Raw genomic sequence first — 18,515 nt, forward strand, 5'->3', positions numbered from 1 at the left:
AAACTTTCTTTTTTTCCGTTTCTGCCAACTGATATGCTTAAAAACCACCAACAGTCTTTAAAATTAGGCAAAAGAGACGATTTGTTTCGATCGGACGAAGCTCACTAAGCGACTTCCGCATTCAATACATCTTCTTTGAATTAATGACGATTTGCAAACAAGTTTTAGACACACAGCGCCACTCTGTGGACAATAGTTGCTCGCTATCTTACATAAATAAATGATCGAAAACAAATACTGTACTTGTCGTATTTTGTTTTCCGACTTCTCTTAATATAAATTCATATTTTAAAAACAAATTAAGGCCCATCTTCCGTTATTGAATTGCATTTTTTTAAAATAAGGAAGCTAACATTTAAAAACAAAATAAAACGGAACTAGGCTCATTTTCAGTCCCCCCCCCCCAAAAAAAAAATTTGAAGAAAAAAAAATGGTCAAAAGGTACCCGAACCCACATTACTCCACTTTGCATTTTGCACACACTTCGGTTTGTGCGTGTGTGCAGTTTATTTAACTTTTCCAAGCTCATTCATGTTTCAATGGGAGGTGTCGTACTACGTCATTCAGCCATGAGCCAAGAGTTGGTCCTCCAAAGTTTTTCATTCAGTTGAACTCACGGTCTGAATGCCGTACGCACGCTGGACTCCTGGACTCATTTGTTTGTGCATGAGATGAAAATCATGGAATTAATACTCCTATCTGGACGTGCTCAATATGACGGAGTGGACACATGGTGGGTAAACTAACGGACACCTGATTTCATCAATGCTCATGGATAAAAAGTTCAGCGCACAGTGAGTGAGTCGCTAACAGCACAACTTACTTGTGAGATCGCGGGACTTCTAATTTAACATACCTTATTAGGATAGCATGACCGCAGTGTGACTCCTATGATTCACTTGTCTGCGCTACAGCAATTCACTGACCATGCATTACGTGTTTCTATACTGTATCGCGGTAAAATAACGTAAGTATAAAAGTACATTTTTGGAGTTATTATTTCTTTTTTTTGTACTAAAACAATATGTCAAACCCACAGAAAGATGGTGTCTTAAATTTAGATATTGAGAAAAACAGGTGTATTGAATTTAAAGCTTCTTGAAAATATAAAATCAAACAAATACATAGGTAATTTCTTAATTGCATGAATGGTTTCTAAAAATTATTGTCTTTCCAATGAATACAATTATCAAGTAAAATAAGAAATTGTCCTAAAAAGTATAAGGGCGTAGGTTTTCACAGGGACGGTGGGGACATAACATTACTGTTCAGGATGCTAAAATTGTACCCACCAACTTTTAAGCAACTCTTTTTCAAAACTCAAGTTTGAAAAAAGACTTTTTGAACACCAAATTAATTTTTAAACAGAAAATAATTACAGTACATCTGAAACAAATGATTATAACAATATATTTGAGAGAAAAAGCATGTTATTTTGCCTTATTCAAATCTTAATATCTGAACATTTAAATATGTAAACTAAAGCACAATCATATTCGTAAATGAATGGCTTCTGGCTTTTGAGATGTAAATAAACCAAACTATTGTGATAAAACAACAAAATTGCAATAACTGCATTAACCATCAAAGTGAGGTCTAACTGCAACTGTAGTCTTGAAAAAAAATTGAACAAGGAAAAACACTGCAATAAAATAATGCAAATCTGTCATGACAGAACATTACTTCTCAAGTTCATCATTCGCTTCAATGATATCTGGCGCCATCTAGCGTGGTGAATGGGTATAATGTCTAGACCCCGAATATAAGACGACTCCCACTTTTTCAGTCTTATTTCAACGCAAAAAACACCGTTATGTTCGGGCCAATACGTTATATAGGTAATTTACATTATCTTCCCATATGTTGTAAGGATAGAATTGACCCTACTATTATTAAGTGAATGATTTTCATTATGTTCAGACTTGCTTTTACGCCTTTTCACTTGCTGAATGTGCCAGTCCATTTTTTCCCTCAAACGCATGTTTGATTGGCTGATTATTTGACCCCACACACACCATACACACACATTCACAGCACCAACAGAAATACAACATGTCGACCACATGCAACCTCCTCTGTCCCCTTCGAAGAAGAGGGATCTTAAAAGTTCTTATCGGCCAGCAGCAGCAACAGCCACTGTAAGTAATGTAAAAATACATCAATGTTGTGGAGGTGGGGAACACACCACACATTTTGCTCCTGAAAATCCAACTTGCATCAGAGTTAGCAAAACATTAAACTGTGTGAATCAGGTAACCTGCAAAACTCAAATAGGAAGCTGCATAGGGAGAAGTGTTCTCTTGTGTGTTTCCTACTGTTAACATTAATTAAACTGTGAGAAATGTAGTGAATTGAAGTTTACCGCCTTCTCCCCAATTTTCATTTTTATTTTATTTATGTGGTCTTAAAGCAGCCCAAAGGAGCTTTCATTTTTTTTGTTGAGTTTGGCTGTAGTGGGCAAAAGCAGTAGTGTTTAACCTGAAGGAAGGCTCCAATTTATATTTATTTTTGTTACACCCTAAGAAGTTTTTTTTCTGCATATATTAATTTCTTTATTTAAATAATGTTGAGTGGTCTTAAGACAAATGTTTATTTTTTGCCTTTCTGGATAGTTAAGAGATTTTTAACAAGTTTGTATTTCTTGTGTATGTTAATATAATTTGAGTTATAGTCAAATATTGAAAGTTAAATTTGCTAATAAAATCCGGACATTTATTCTGGAAGTTTTCAAAATGTGTCTTTAGTAGTTTTTGAAAACAAAGGTTTGAATCGAACGGTGTATAACCTGAACCAATACATATGAAAGTTAGCATCAGTCAATACAGATGTATTTTGCTTTAATCATTTAGCGTATCAATGTAGCCCTGACCCCGTTCACCCAATCATTTTGGTCTTATTAATGTCCTGTCCCCAGCAAAAATTGTACATTCAAGTTATGCTGTTATATCGTCCCTACCAATGTTGAAACCAAACCTACTCACTTGGAATGAACATGTATTGTACTACAGAGCCATACTGTATAATCAGGGGTGCTTGAAGTCACTCACAGAGGAGGGTGCTAAAGATCTTTTTTTGTTCTTCCTATCCAAAAACTGCCATTTCAGTCCAAATTTTTCATGCTGGCGCTCCATATAAGGCATGCAAAATGGCAGTACACACGCATGCTGGATAGTTTACGTACTACTACTAGGCTACTACAATGACAGTGTTATATTTCACCTACAGTGTGTGTTGGAGTTTTTGTTTTGGAAATAAAAGCGCCCATGTATCATAAAGCAAATCCCCATTGCCATAAGGCCCAAAGACACACAAACACATTTTAAAAACTAAAAGGTCACAACACTCAAACAAATTGCACATGAGTATCCAACAGCGGTCTGGACAGAGACAGTACAATGCAAACTATATGAAGCTTTCCACAGTCAGCAGCTAACTGTTCCTCGCTGGGCACTATTATAGAGCTATCATCAAAATCATCTTCATTTTCGACCTCAAATTGATTTTAAGAAAATTTTGATTTTTTTTTTTTTTTTAATGAAAAAAAACGTTCTCGCGCTATGTTAATGCCTCCTCTGTCAACAGTCAACTTTTCAATTCCAATAGCACCTTATTATATACGACCTGGTAGTAAGCATGGTGTCAAAAAAACAAAACAAAACAAAAAAAAACTTTTTCAACATTTGGCGGAAAACACTCAGGTGACTTTCCGCTCTGAGACCCCCAATTTGGCCAAATTTCAAAATTGTCCCATATGCATGTGTGATACATCCTTGGAAAGCTTAAAATCTCAATTTTCTGGGGAAATAAACATTTTGAACAGGAGGGCATTTAAAAAAAAAAAGCTTTTTAAACAGCAAAACCCTATGTGGAGGTGAGACCACGCGAGAGCAGAATTACAGACGTCATGACTTTAACGAGATATTATCGTGTACTTACCTTGTTTCGATCTAAAAACTCCATGTAGCTTGTATCACTGAGTGTCACAGACACAGCTGTGAATGGCCAAAGCTGGATTTTTTTGGGGGATTTTGTGGGTGAAACTTGGTAATATAACAAGGGTCGAACATACACAATAAAAACAAACTTGTTAATAATCTCTTAACAATCTCGGAATGCAAAAAAAAAAAAAAATTCTTAGGAGCACTCAACATTGTCTGTCAAAATAAATAAATTAAATATAACTGAAAAAAAGTCTTAGGGAATAATAAAAATAAATAAAAATAGAGACTTTTTTCTGGTAAAACACTGTTTAACTCCACAAGCAAAGCCAAACTTAACAAAAAATTAACGCTCCTTTCGGCTGCTTTCAGACCAAATCAATAAAATACAATTGAAAATTGACTGATGCACAGAGACTTGGGACCTCTCTCTCTAAGTAGCTTCTTGCTCATGTTTTTCTGGTTCTGTAGTTTCCAACAGAGTTCACTACATTTCCCACAGTTTAATTAACGTTAACAGCCGAAAACACATACAGGAGGACACATCCCTTTAAGCAGATTCCTACTCGACTTTCGCAGGTTAACAAGTTAACATAGTTCAATGTTATGCTAAGTCTGATGCAGGTCAGACTTTCAGTAGCAAAATTAGTGGTGTGTTCCTCACCCCCACAACATTGACGTCTTTTAAAATTACTTACATTGGCTGCTGTTGCTGGCCGAAAAAAACTTCTAATATCGCTCCTCTTCGAAGGGGGCAGAGGAGGCGACATGACACAATTCTGTCGGGGCTGTGCGTGTGTGTATGGGGTGGGGGGTGCTAATGGGGTCCTAGTCATCATCATCAGTCAATCAAACCCACACTGTATCTGCGCCGATAATCGGCCAAACCGATAATCGGTCTATCTCTGATTGATAGGCCTGCCACTGCACGCACTGAGCTTATCAAATGCAGTTAATTTGTTTTGTGTGGATATTGCCATAAATCATCAGCAATTGGAAAAATAATCACGAACCATATCAACTCAGCCTCTTCCAGTCAAAATGGATAGGACGTCTAGCGCAGAGGTTCTTAACCTGGGTTCGATCGAACCCCAGGGGTTCGGTGAGTAAATGTAAAGGGTTCGGAGAAGGTAAAGAAACGCACAGCCCTATTTTTGTACGCTGATTAAATCTAGACAAAGTGTATTCTTAGATCAGGTTTTGGACTGGTTTGCTCACAATTTACAGGCGTAATCCATTTCTTTTCACTGATAGTCCTCGATCTGATGGGAGGAGGAACTGGTTTGCTCAGTGGAAGGTTGACTCGCACTTGGTATGAGAGAATACAACAGACCAATGGGCAGCGTGGTCTCAGATTTTGACCTGTTTATAAAACATGCTGTCAAAATGAGAAGAATTTTGAACGGGAATTTGCCAAGTTATCAGCTTGCTACCTTAGATTTATCGGTTTTGAATTTGAAAAAAAAAAAAAATTGCTTTATTATCTAATTCCGAAGCGTTCTGTGAATCCACATTTGAAACTTGTGGGGTTTGGTACCTTTAGTAAGGTTAAGAACCACTGGTCTAGAGCCAGTGAGTTAAAAAAGCCTTACTAGAATAGGGCTGCAGCTATCGATGATTTTAGTAGTCGATTAATCGATGAACTAGTTAGTTCGAATAATCGAGTAATCGGATAAGAAATATGAAAAAATAGCTGAGATGAGCCAAAAAACGGTATAAAAATAAATAAATGAGGATCTATGTACAGCAAAAGAACAATTGGCTAACTTATATAGCAAAAGTATGCTAGCTTAAAAGCTATAAAATGCTAACTTTTTTTTTTTTTTTTACGAGGCTTTTAACAAAGGGTTCACACATATTCCCACAAATAACGGATAAATAATTGGGCTGTAAAGTTTAGCGCATTAATGGGCAGTAATTAATTTTTTAAACATTAATCACGTTAAAATATTTGACGCAATTAACGCATTCATGGAATGATCCGTTCGTGCGTTGCCTCAAATACGTTGCGATGATGCCGTTTTAGCATATTGAGAGCGAAAAGGCAGAGAAACGCAAGTGAGCACAGGCGTTCATTGGACCACGCCTTTTATTGGCTTAAACTTTGGCAGCCACTACTGACAGTCGTTGTTGCCCAACTTCCCATCATGCATTTGGGCGGAGCAGGAAATGTTCTTTTTCTTAACACGCCTAATTGAGCACAATGCAGAACAAACTGTATACCATTTGCAGCCATCACTGACAGTCATGGTTGCCCAACTTCTCATCATGCATTTGGGCGGAACAGTAAAGTCGCTACGGTATCATTCAGTGAAAGCACAACAAATATAATATTCCTATCTCTAAAAAAAAATAATGTTCACAAAAAGAAATGCGACGTGGCTGAAAACGAAAATATTAAGAGGGGTTTTAATATAAAATTAATAACTTGTAATCAAAAATCTTTTAAGAACTACATGTGTTTCTTTCCGTGGATCCCTTTAACAGAATGTTAATAATGTTAATGCCATCTTGTAGATTTATTGTTATAATAAACAAATACAGTACTCATGTCGAGTATGTTGAATGTTTATGTCCGTCTTGTGTCTTATCTTTCCATTCCAACAATAATTTACAGAAAAATATGGCATATTTTAGAGATGGTTTGAATTGCGATTAATTACGATTAATTAATTTTTATGCTGTGATTAACTCGATGAAAAATTTTAATCGTTTGACACCCCTACTAAATATATCTATAAACTAATTTACGAAAGCATTAAAAAACATGAGCGCAAACAAAAATTTAGCTAACGGTGGTCCTAACAGGGAGCAGTTTGATTCAGCCATGTGAAATGAGGCAAACCAGAGGGCAGTGTATCCACCTTAATCAATAAAATGAAATGCAAATAAACAATTACAACGCCACTTTAATTGAACAAATATTCGAAGCAACAAAATTTAATTCGAATATTTTTTTTCTAATCGAATACTCAAGTTAATCGATTAATCTTTGCAGCACCATAATAGAACAATATTAAGACAATATGTATTTTATGTTACGCCAAATTTTAAAGTTAAAGCATGACAAAATCAATCCAATCTGTGATGTGTTTGCTGTGTAAAAAGCACGTGAATGTTGGGGGCTCCCTGTGTGAAAAATTCTTGCCCTTCTCTGGCATCACATGACCCAACCCGAGACGAGTCTGCAGTCTTGTTGCGTCTTGACGTGCGAATGACCTCTCGGAGTTCGACGTTATGCGGGGTCACTCCCGCGTCAAGAGACTCATTGTGGTCACGGCATGCGACACGGTGGTGCAAAACAGACCTGAAAACATAACCTCCGACCCCCGCCAAGTATGTTTACACGAGAGATTTCTCTTCTTTTGGACAGCAGATAGTACAGTACATAACTGATCTGTGTCCATGCTTTGATTTTTTTTTACTGGTTTGTGGTAAGACTGTTAAACAAGTGCCCTGAAAGGTTGGGAAACACTCATCTACGCTGCTATTTTCATGACTCACCTTTCCATCTAAATGACTTGAAATTTCTCGGAGAATTCACAAGCAGTATTCAAACATCCTAAATGCTTAGACTGTGCACAGTCATTATAGCAAAAAAAAAAAAAATCACACACACAAAAGTGCTGTTTTACTGTAGGTGGTTAAAAGTCGACTTCTAAATGTGTTACACGGAAAGTAAAAGCCGGGTTAAACAAGGTGATAGTAATTTGTTGTTAAACCCAAGTGCGTAGATTTGCATAGGGACGGTAGGGACATGACACTAGCAACTTTTCAGGATGCTGAAATTGTCCCCGCCAACTTTTAAGCAACCTTATACGCATTATATCATGAGATCAGTTATATAGATAATTGAGATTGTCTTCCCATATGTTGTATGGATAGAAAATTCACCCTACTATTAAGTGAATTACTTTCATTATGTTCAGGCTGACATTTACCCCGTTTCACTTGCTGAATGTACCAGTCGATTTTTTTCCCTCAAACACACGTTTGATTGGCTGATGACATGACCCCCCCCCCCCCCCCCCCCACACACACACACACACGCACTCACAGCCCAGACAGAAATACAACAAGTAGATAACATGCTGCCTCCTCCGCCCGCTTAAAAAATGAGGGATATTAGAATTTTATTTCGGCCAGCATCAGCAACCACTGTAATCAATGTAAAATGACGTAAATGTTGTGGAGGTGGGGAACACACCACTAATTTTGCTACTGAAAGTCCGACCTGCATCAGAGTTAGCATAACAATAAACTGTATGAATTTGCTAACCTGCTAAACTTGAGTTGGAAGCTGCTTAGAGAGAAGTGTCCTTCAGTATGTTGTCTACTGTTAACGTTAATTTTGACAAATGTAATGAACCGAGGTCATAAGTGGAGTTTAAGGGGGCCGAAAAAGTGTTATTGCATGTAATTGACTTTCCTATATATATAAAAGTATATACCTGTATATATAAAAATAGGAGAGGGCAATTTTATTTTTCAAATGATTTTTTTCTTTTTGGGGGATTGAATGATTTAGACACAAATGTCCTACTCATAATATGGCCCAAACACAAAAAGGATTGCTAAAATCAAACTTTTTAAATGAAAAATTAAGTGTTTAAATGCAAATTGTTGAGCCTTATATACTTTTTCGCAATGAAAACCTTTTTTTTTAATTATTGAAATTTTTTCTTTTTTTTAATTGAAGTGATTTTTCTTTTGAAAATATTTTTTTTTGTATGAAGCAACTTAATTTTTTGATTGAATAATAAAGACACAAATGTTCTAGCCAAAATGTGGCTATGTGACACAAAACAACATTACTTCAATCAAAAAAGTTGCTTCAATCAAAAATTAAAACAAAAAAAAAAAAGACTTAAATAAAAAAATAAAATAAAATAAAAATAGCTTTTAAATGCATTTTTTGGGGTTTCAAATTTATTATTGCATTCAAACACATTTTTTTTGGGGTTGAGGTGACCTTTTTGTATTGAAAATATATATTTTGATTGAGGCAACTTTTTGTTTTGACTGAAGCATGTTTTTTGATCGAATAATGACACAAGACACAAATCTACCTCCATATGGCTCCGCCCAGGGGATACAATTTTTGACTGAGGTAACTACATTGGCACGACACCGGCGGGCGTACCATATTCAATGGATGATGATCTTGCTGAAAAGTATAGCTGTCCTGTCAGCAGCCTGATTTAGAATTCCTCTCAAGAATAATGGGAGACAAAAAAAAGATGCTCATTTTCAACTTAATTATTATAAATATTCTTGTAAGTTAATTTTGTTGCTGACACTGCGTTTCGGGGTCATCAACATCTTGTGCCCCCCCGCCCCAAAAGTAAAACTCCGCTTATGACCGAGGTTTAACCCCTTCTCCCCAATTTTCATTTTTGTTTTATTTACGTGGTCTTAAAGTAGCCCAAAGGAGCTTTCATTTTTTGTTGAGATTGGTTGTGTTTGTGGACAAAAGCATTAGTGTTTCACCCGAAGGAAGGTCCCATTTTTATTTTTGATTTTCCCTAACTAAGACGTTTTTTCAGTTGTATTTAATTTCTTTATTTAGACAATGTTGAGTGGTCTTAAGACAATTGTTTATTTTTTGCATTCCTGGACAGTTAAGCGATTATTGTGTATGTTAATATAATTGAAATTCTGTTCAAATATTGCAATTTAAATTTTCTAACACCCCCCAAAAAGATCCAGACATTTATTCTGGAAGTTTTGAAAATGTTTCTTTAGTAGTTTTTGAAAACAAGGTTTGAATCGAACGATGTATCACGTGAGCTAATACATAAAATGTTAATATAAGTCGATACAGATTTATTTTGCATTGATCATTTAGCCTATCAATTAATTAGGTTCATATTCGTGAGGAATGTATCCCTGACCCACGTTCACTCAATCTTTTTGTTCTTATTAGGGTTGTTCTGATCATGTTTTTTTTTTGCTCCCGATCCGATCCCGATCATTTTAGTTTGAGTATCTGCCGATCCCGATATTTCCCGATCCGATTGCTTTTTTTTTTGCTCCCAATTCAATTCCAATCATTCCCGATAATTTTTCCCGATCATATACATTTTGGCAATGCATTAAGAAAAAATGAATAAAACCCGGACGATTATATACATTCAACATACAGTACATAAGTACTGTATTTGTTTATTATGACAATAAATCCTCAAGATAGCATTTACATTATTAACATTCTTTCTGTGAGAGGGATCCACGGATAGAAAGACTTGTAATTCTTAAAGGATAAATGTGACTTTGTATGTTGTGACTAAATGTTGCCATCTAGTGTATTTGTTGAGCTTTCAGTAAATGATACTGTAGCCATTTAACTGTTCTGCCCAAATGCATGATGGGAAGTGCAACCATGACTGTGCGTAGTGGCACCAATTGATATATCTTCTCTGCGTTGGGAAGTAACATAGGGTGTTGAGGAAAAGATCAACCTCTACCATTCTTCCCCACGTTGCTTCCCACGATATTTCTAATTGTTGAGAGAGGGATTTTAAGGCTTTAGCCAAATGAAAAGAGGTTCCAAAGACTGCCAAAATTCTCTCTACTCATTTTATGCTGCCTTTGTACGGCGCAATTATAGGTTGAACGCGACAATGCGTGAGTGGGTCGTGCAGCGCATGTGTAATTTGCATTAAATATATTAACGTGATTAATTAAAAAAAATTAATTACCGCCATTTACGCGATAAATTTGATAGCCCTACTTTAAGCCAAAACTAACGACTGGATGAATGTAAGACATTTTGTCTGTAATGTTAAAAACTATTAGAAAACGATTTAATTAAAAAAAATTAAATTTTTTTTTAAAAAGGCATGTCCGATATTTTTTTGCTGATTCCGATACTTTGACAATGACGTGATCGGACCCGATCGATCGGGACATCATTAGTTCTTATTAATGTCCCGTCCCCAGCAAAAAGTGTTCGTGTGGTTTATGCTGTTATATCGTCTCTACCAATGCTGAGACCAAACCTACGCCCTTGATTTAACCGCTGTTTGGATGAAAGGGGTTTCTTTTAGAAACCGGAAAATGATTTCTTTCCACAATGAAAACTGTCTTTTTAAAGGTATAACATCAACAACGTCACTTTTGGACAGTTTGTTGAAAAATAAACCAGATTCTGAGGGAACTGTGAACAGTCATCAGCACCAAAGCAGACGGTCTAGTCATGTATCAGTAGCTGATGTGTTGAAAAGATCTGCCGGTGTTGACAGGGAGCAGCAGCTGCACGTCAAGATCATCATGACCTTGGGCGAGGAAATGGCCAGTTTCAGATTACTACTCCGAGAAGAGTTTTGTGTTTGATTGTGATCCGTCACACAAAGCTAAAAAGTGCCCACAGACTCCTGTTTACAGTTTGGTAGCAGACTGGCATGGATGTTGAGCACGTTTTGAGATGCACGGCTGCACTCAAGATAACAGACACTTCCTGAAGGAAGGGGGCTGGATTAGACGCACATCTTGTTTCTATTTTTATCTTGCAATACAGTAGTACAATTCCTTATCATGCTGTTCATGCCCTTACATGTCACATCTCTGACAGTGCAACAACTTCCTCAATGTTTAGACATGAACACAAAAGCAAAATGTGCAAAACGCGTAACCGATGTTGGTTTCATCCACAGGTTGAAACATCGCAAGAATGAGTCGACAGGTGAGGGGAATACAAATAACCACCAGGCTCATTAAGGTACCCCTGGCAGTGAGGTTGGAGATTGGCAGAACCCATTAAGAGGCAGACCCAGGCGCTGCCACATCCAAGAGAATGAGGATCAAATACACCATACCCATCGTTTTTTTTGTGGCGCTCGTTATCATCGAGAAGGAGAACAACATTATCTCAAGGTGAGTCCTGAAAATTCCTTTACGGCACATTCTTCTAGCTTGTTGTAATAAGGCATGTGCCGGTATGATATTCTGACGGATGATAACCTTGAGCAAAAATATCACTGTATCATGGTATTACATTTACAGCTCTAAAATGTGTTACTTTGAGATATCTGGGCTAAAAAAAAAAAGTGAGCCTAAACCATAGACTTCATAGTGTCGCGGGGTTGATAAATAGGGGGCCTGCATTGTTGGCGAGGCCGTCAAAGCTGACCGAATAGAATCATAGACAGAGTTTTCTTCGTTTTTTTGTTTAAAATTCTTGTGAATAAATGCTTAAATCCCTGAATTCTTTATAGATATGGATGTAAAACAGTATCGATTCTTGTTTAAAAGAAAAAAAAAACCCATGCAGGTAGCATTTATTTTACGTAAATATGTCGAATGTGCGGCTCGTCTTTAAGTTCACTGGGGCGCCGCCTTACCACAACAAAGAGCTTTTTACGCGGAAATTCTAGTGAATTAATGCTTAAATCCCTGAATTCTTTATAGATATAGACGTAAAACAGTCTTGATTTTTGGTTAAAAGCAAAAAAAAAAAAAACCCGTGCAGGTAGCATTTCTTTTACGTAAATATTGGGAACTACGATGCCAATGCCTTAGCGGCTAATTTCTTCATTTTTTTCACAACGTTTCAAAATGCATGCATGGTAAGAAAAATACTGTATAATAATTACCTTGAATCCTCGAACAAATCACTTCTGAGACAATCCTTTCTGTTTGTAGGTGGTACAGCTTTCGTAATTTTTGAACCGAAATCCACCGTTAGTTCGCTACGTGCGTGTTTGTGAATAGCTCATCTTGATGTGGGGGGCCCCCTAGTTGAAGGAGTTGCGCAGTGCATGGCCGAGCGGACCCGTCAATAATGATGATGTCTATACCTAAACCCACAGCCACAGCTCAACATTATTACCATCAGAACAAAAATAATTATTTTCCATAAAAAGTACATGTGTCTGACGACATGACTCGTATCATGTTTACATTATACACACACTCTCTTTCTCAACACAGACAGTTGCCAGAGAGAGAAAAAAACCACCACGTTTTACCACCGCTAGACACACTAAACACACTGGAGTTTACTCTCATAGCTGGTGGGAAACGTTCACGACAGTGTTTAGGAACCTTTAATTTTGTTGATGCAAAATCATATTACAGGTATTGCCTCCTTGGCAGTCACCCTCTGCAAACATATTTTACATGTCGGTTTGCCCTCCTCCTATAAGCCGCGGCCGTCTGTAATTTTTCTGTAGCCGAAGTATTCCTATACCGGCGATTTCGTTTTCTTCGATGGGGGGAAAAGTTCAGGAGTTTAACCTCCTCCAGCCATCGTGCAGCACAGTTGACTCATTGACACTAAGCAACAGGTGGGGGAAGGTTGAGCCTTACAGCTGCAAGTTGGGGATTTCTCCATGCATTTTTTAGGCAAAAAATAGCTAATCCCTTAGGGACAGTGTGACAGAGAATTGTTGCTCTTTTGAAACCTTGACGTTTTCATACCACGATATACCGTATTGGCCCGAATATAAGACGTTTTTTTTTGCATTGAATTAAGGCTGAAAAAGTGGGGGTCGTCTTATAATCGTGGTCTAGACGTTATACCCATCCACGACGCTAGATGGCGCCATATACCATTGAAGCGAACTTCTGTCATGATAGATCTCAGCTACTCTCAAGTTTAACCAGTTTGCATTATTTTATTGCAATGTTTTTCCTTATTCAGATTTGTTTCAAGACTACAGCTACAGTTAGACTTCACTTTGATGGTTATTGCAGTTATTGCAATTTTGTTGTTTTATCACAATAGATTGGTTTATTTACATTTCAAAAACCAGAAGCCATTCATTTACGAATGTGATTGCACTTTAGTTTACTTATTTAAATGTTCCGATTTTAAGATTTGAATGAGGCAAAATAACATGCCTTTTCTCTCAAATATATTGTTATAAGCATTTTTTTCAGATGTACTGTAATTATTTTCTGTATAAAAAATAATTTGGTGTCCAAAAAGTCTTTTTTCAAACTTAAAAAAAGTGGGGGTCGTCTTATAATCAGGGTCGTCTTATATTCGGGCCAATAGGGTACCTCAGAACCGGTAATTGGCACATGTCTAGTTGTAATGTTGTCAAATTGGAAATGTATCTAGGTGAAGACCACCCAAATCCCACACTATAAAGAGGAAATAAAATAATATTACTTCTTGCCTTTAGGAAATGCTGACTATCGTATGACATAACATTAAGGAAATGAAAAGAACCTCGCCTGCACACTTTTTCCAATAAGAAATCCTCCCTTTCAAGTTTACTGTAAAACTGACACATAACATGACGACAACACCAAAAAGTTCAACCAAACCCATGATCAAACTATATTTAAATTTTGGAATGTGGGAAGAGGTCGGAGTAGCCTGACTAAAACACAAAAACGAGGTGAATGCTGTTTATATTTCGGGGTAAGGTTTAGTAAAAGAGTCAAAGAAACAAATCTCTTTTTGTAGTTCATTCTAAATGATCATTGCTGGAAAGAGAGAGGAGCTGTAAGAACAGAGCAGAATCATAAGGCAAGTCTGCAAGATTTCCTCAGAGATACATCAATTTCTTCCTTAAACTAGGAAGGTGATAAGCAGGTAACTTAAATGGGAAGTGACGTTAGGCTTAATTTTCCAGTTAGTGGGGGTTTAATTAGTTAGTGGAGTTGGTTTCAACAAATTCCATGCAGTTTGTTAGTTAGTTGTTAGTTTCAGGGCTCCGGAGTGGCTAAACTAGTGCGAGCAATCTTAGCATGCAAATAAAAACAACATATATACGCATGAAAATCACCAATGACCCATGCGATCAATAGTGTTTGCTAAATTTTCAGGATAAAGTTATTAAAACTTACAATTGCATGCCAGTGATTGTAGTATGAACAGCAACATTTGCAATCCAGCAGCTCTGCAGGAAACAGGTTGTCTAGGCAAGCAGGACGGAGTAATATCACGTCGGTTTAGAATGAAATGAATTATGGCAGTTTGGTATGACATTGCTGAGTTTGTTAGTTATTTGTTACCGTAATTTCCAGACTATAAGCTGCTACTTTTTTCACTGCGGATTATAGTCTAGTGCGGTTTTTTTTGTTGATTTATTAGGGTTAATAGGTAACACTTTATTTGACTGCGGCGTCATAAGACTGCTTGCTCTAAGACCGTCATAATCATGACATCAAACTATCATGGGCATTAATGAATGCTTAAGACGGACATCATCTAGCAAATGATGTCACTAACTTCATCTATGTCCAACTAGTATCTTTTACATCCATCAAAAATGAGATCATTTGCTAGACCACACAAAATGACATCCGTCATAAGCATTATTTAATGCTCATCTTAGTGTCATGTCATAATTATAATGGTCCTATGACAGTCTTATGGTGCCACTGTCTAATAATGTATATCTAAATACCACAACTAGCAATTAATGAAACAACTGGAACAGTAACTGAAGAAATGATTAACATAGAACATGAATTTTGATTGTTATATCTGTAGCACTGCAATGCATGCTAGGAGGCATGTTGGACGACAACAGTGTTGACAGCCTGTGGCAGCAGAGGTTGACTGTCTCCCCCAAGGGAGCAGTGATGGCCAAATGAAACTTCTTGAAGTAGTGAATCTTTGCAGCCAATTGGTCCAAAGCTTTATAGTGGTTCATTTGATCTAATGACAGTCTTATGATGCTTCTGCCAAATGAAGTGTTACAACTTAATATCTTTTGGTGCAAATATCCCATAATACAGTGAGGACAGCTGTTGCTTATAGTCCAGTGCGGCTTATCAATGCACAAATGCCATTTTTATGTCAAATTTGGTGGGTGGCGGCTTATAGTCAGGTGTGCCTTATAGTCCGAAAATTATGGTAGTTGCAGGGCTGCGGAATGGCTAAGCTAGCATGAGTCAATGGTCCTTGCTAGCATGGCAATGAAAAACGATATTAACAGATCAACACAAATATTTTTAAAATGCAGATCATTGTTCGAAATACCCATGCGGCCAAAAACAATGTCCCCATGAGTCACAACAACTGCAGAGTAGATTTCCATCTGAAGAACATGAAATCCCATTCAGCATGCCAAATTGAACCACTTGATAGAATCTGGTGAACTCAGAACTGAAACAATATTTCTGTGATTCCATTCACTGTTTCAGGGTGTCGGATAAACTGGCCTCGAAGCAGACCCCCCAGACCCCGATACAGCCCTCTGCGGACGTGCTGCTGAAGCAAAATGTTTCTTTCTACCCCGCGGGCAAGCTCAGCTCACCCTTCATGCTGATGAAGCGGCGCCTAGAGAACTACAGTGACTACTGGCAAGGGGTGGCAAATGGCAGGAAAGACATTCTTCTTCTGGCCACGACCAGAACCGGTTCGTCCTTTGTGGGCGAATTTTTTAACCAGCAGGGCGACAACATGTTTTACCTCTTTGAGCCTCTGTGGCATGTGGAAAAGATGCTGACGCTGGAGACAGGCGGTACAAACGCCACAGCTGCCGCCAAAGCGTACCGCGACGTTCTCAGACAGCTCTTCCTGTGCGACTTTTCACTGTTGGAGAGCTTCATCGAGCCTCGCCCCGTGGATCACATCACCGCCTCGCTCTTCCGTAGGGGATCCAGCAGCTCCCTGTGCGAAGAGTCCATCTGCAGCCCCTTCGTCAAAGGGGTCTTTGAGCGCTACCACTGCATGAGCAGGCGCTGCGGGCCCCTCAACCTTACCGCCGCATCTGAGTCGTGCATTCAGAAAGAACACAGAGCCATCAAGTCAGTAAGGGTGCGCCAGCTGGAAACGCTCCGTCCCCTGGCCGAGGACCCTCGTCTGGATATGAAATTCATCCAACTGGTTCGGGATCCCCGGGCGGTACTAGCCTCTCGCATGGTGGCCTTTGCCCCCAAATACAACAACTGGAAGGAGTGGGCCGTGAATAGTGACGTGCCTATGGACGATGACGAGGTGAAGAAGCTGAAAGTTAACTGCAACAACATTAGGATGTCAGCAGAGATGGGCCTCAGGCAGCCTGCTTGGCTGCGCGGCCGCTACATGCTAGTGCGCTACGAGGATGTTGCTCGGTTCCCCATGAGGAAAGCAGCTGAGATGTATCAGTTCGCCGGGATCCCGTTCACGCCGCAGGTCAAAGCGTGGATCCTGAAAAGTACGCAGGCCTCCAAGGAGACCGACGGCGTTTACTCCACTCAGAAGAACTCCGCCGAGCAAGTGGAGAAGTGGCGCTTCAGTTTGCCCTTCAAGATAGTCCAGGTGGTCCAGAAAGTCTGCGGGCCCACACTGAAACTCTTCGGGTACAAATTTGTCATGAGTGAAGAGATGCTAACCGACAAGTCGATCAGTTTGATCGAAGATGTTTTGTAGACCTCAACGGACACAAAGTTCTATTTATTAGTCTCGTTTATCATAAAACAGATTGTTTTATTCTGATATTTAACACGTTTTTACTTTGTTTTACTATTTAAAATAGCCAGAGGAAGACGATTTAGTGTTGAACACAAATTGCTTATTTTTAAACAAGCACAGCATGTGAAAAACTCGCTTTATTTTTATTTGCACTCACGACCAATTTGTCGCTCCAACATAAACTGGCTTGTCGTGCGAGTTGAATTTCTGAGCAAATAGATGCATTCCTAGAAGAGAAAGTTAATGGGGGGGAAGTAAACTATAACAAGCTGGCTCTGGGAACCTTCACTAGCAGTTTACAGCTCCTGAGTTGGCAACCAAAGAAACTCCAAATGAAGCGGTAGTTTTTTTTAGAAGAAAAAAGAAGAAGAGCAGGAAGAGGGTGTTTAATCAGTATTCAGTTCGTTCTCCTTTGCAGCATGTTGTTCACGCGTATCGCTAACTGTTTGAAGTTGTCGTAGCAACTGTAAGGACCAATTTTGTGAAACCAGATGTTTACATTGCTGCCCAAACGCAAACATTCCGGACCCTGCAGCTGGTTTGCAGACTGGTGCGACATTTGTTTGCGTGTCTCACGTTTGCAGACACAAATCTCTTGGCCGTTGGTAAACTTGAAGAAGAAGGCATTGATACCGTGTTTAGCATGACCTCAACATTCAGATTATGTCTTTATACTTTCGTGGCAATAAACCTGCTTTGACACCCACTTGTGAGTCCTCTTACTGTGTTGAGGGAGACGGGCTACCGCCACATTGTTGTGTTGGTTTATGACCTTATTTGGAAGAGTTATTGCCTATCTCTGTCAATGATCATTGAGTAGTGAAGTTGTAAAAAGGAAGTGCACTAGAGCTGAAAAGAATACTCGAGCAACTCGAGATTAAAAACTGATCCGAGTAATTTTATTCAGCTCGAGTAATTGTTTCATTTTGACAGCTATAAGCATCACGTTTTGCCCGGACTACTTTTAATGCGGGACAATGCGCAGATGTCACGTGCGTAAAGGAAAAGCTTTTAAAGCAGCAGACTTCTAAGCGCTAAGATTAGAGATAAAATTAATGTTACTGTCACTCGCTCACGTAACGTTAGTCCTGCGAAGGGCTAGTTTTCTATTAACTATGACCACTGTCGATGCTTGGCTAACGTGTCTTACATACAGGCTTTATTTAAAATCTGTGAAAACAGCGCTGTAGAGTGATGAGGGTGTAAAATAAAAACTTAAT

At 38.4% G+C, this 18,515-nt stretch overlaps 1 protein-coding gene across 1 annotated transcript; it reads left to right on the plus strand.

The window, feature by feature from the left end:
• Nucleotides 1-601: 601 nt before the first annotated feature.
• chst3b (carbohydrate (chondroitin 6) sulfotransferase 3b) lies at nucleotides 602-17,990 on the plus strand. The gene is made up of 3 exons (XM_057825338.1): nucleotides 602-733; nucleotides 11,594-11,813; nucleotides 16,044-17,990. The coding sequence occupies exons 2-3, from the start codon at nucleotides 11,734-11,736 to the stop codon at nucleotides 17,251-17,253; spliced, it is 1,290 nt and encodes a 429-aa protein (XP_057681321.1). The 5' UTR covers nucleotides 602-733; nucleotides 11,594-11,733; the 3' UTR covers nucleotides 17,254-17,990.
• The last annotated feature ends 525 nt before the right edge of the window (nucleotides 17,991-18,515 follow it).

This window comes from Corythoichthys intestinalis, chromosome 21 (assembly GCF_030265065.1).
Source record: "Corythoichthys intestinalis isolate RoL2023-P3 chromosome 21, ASM3026506v1, whole genome shotgun sequence".
Taxonomy (NCBI): domain Eukaryota; kingdom Metazoa; phylum Chordata; class Actinopteri; order Syngnathiformes; family Syngnathidae; genus Corythoichthys; species Corythoichthys intestinalis.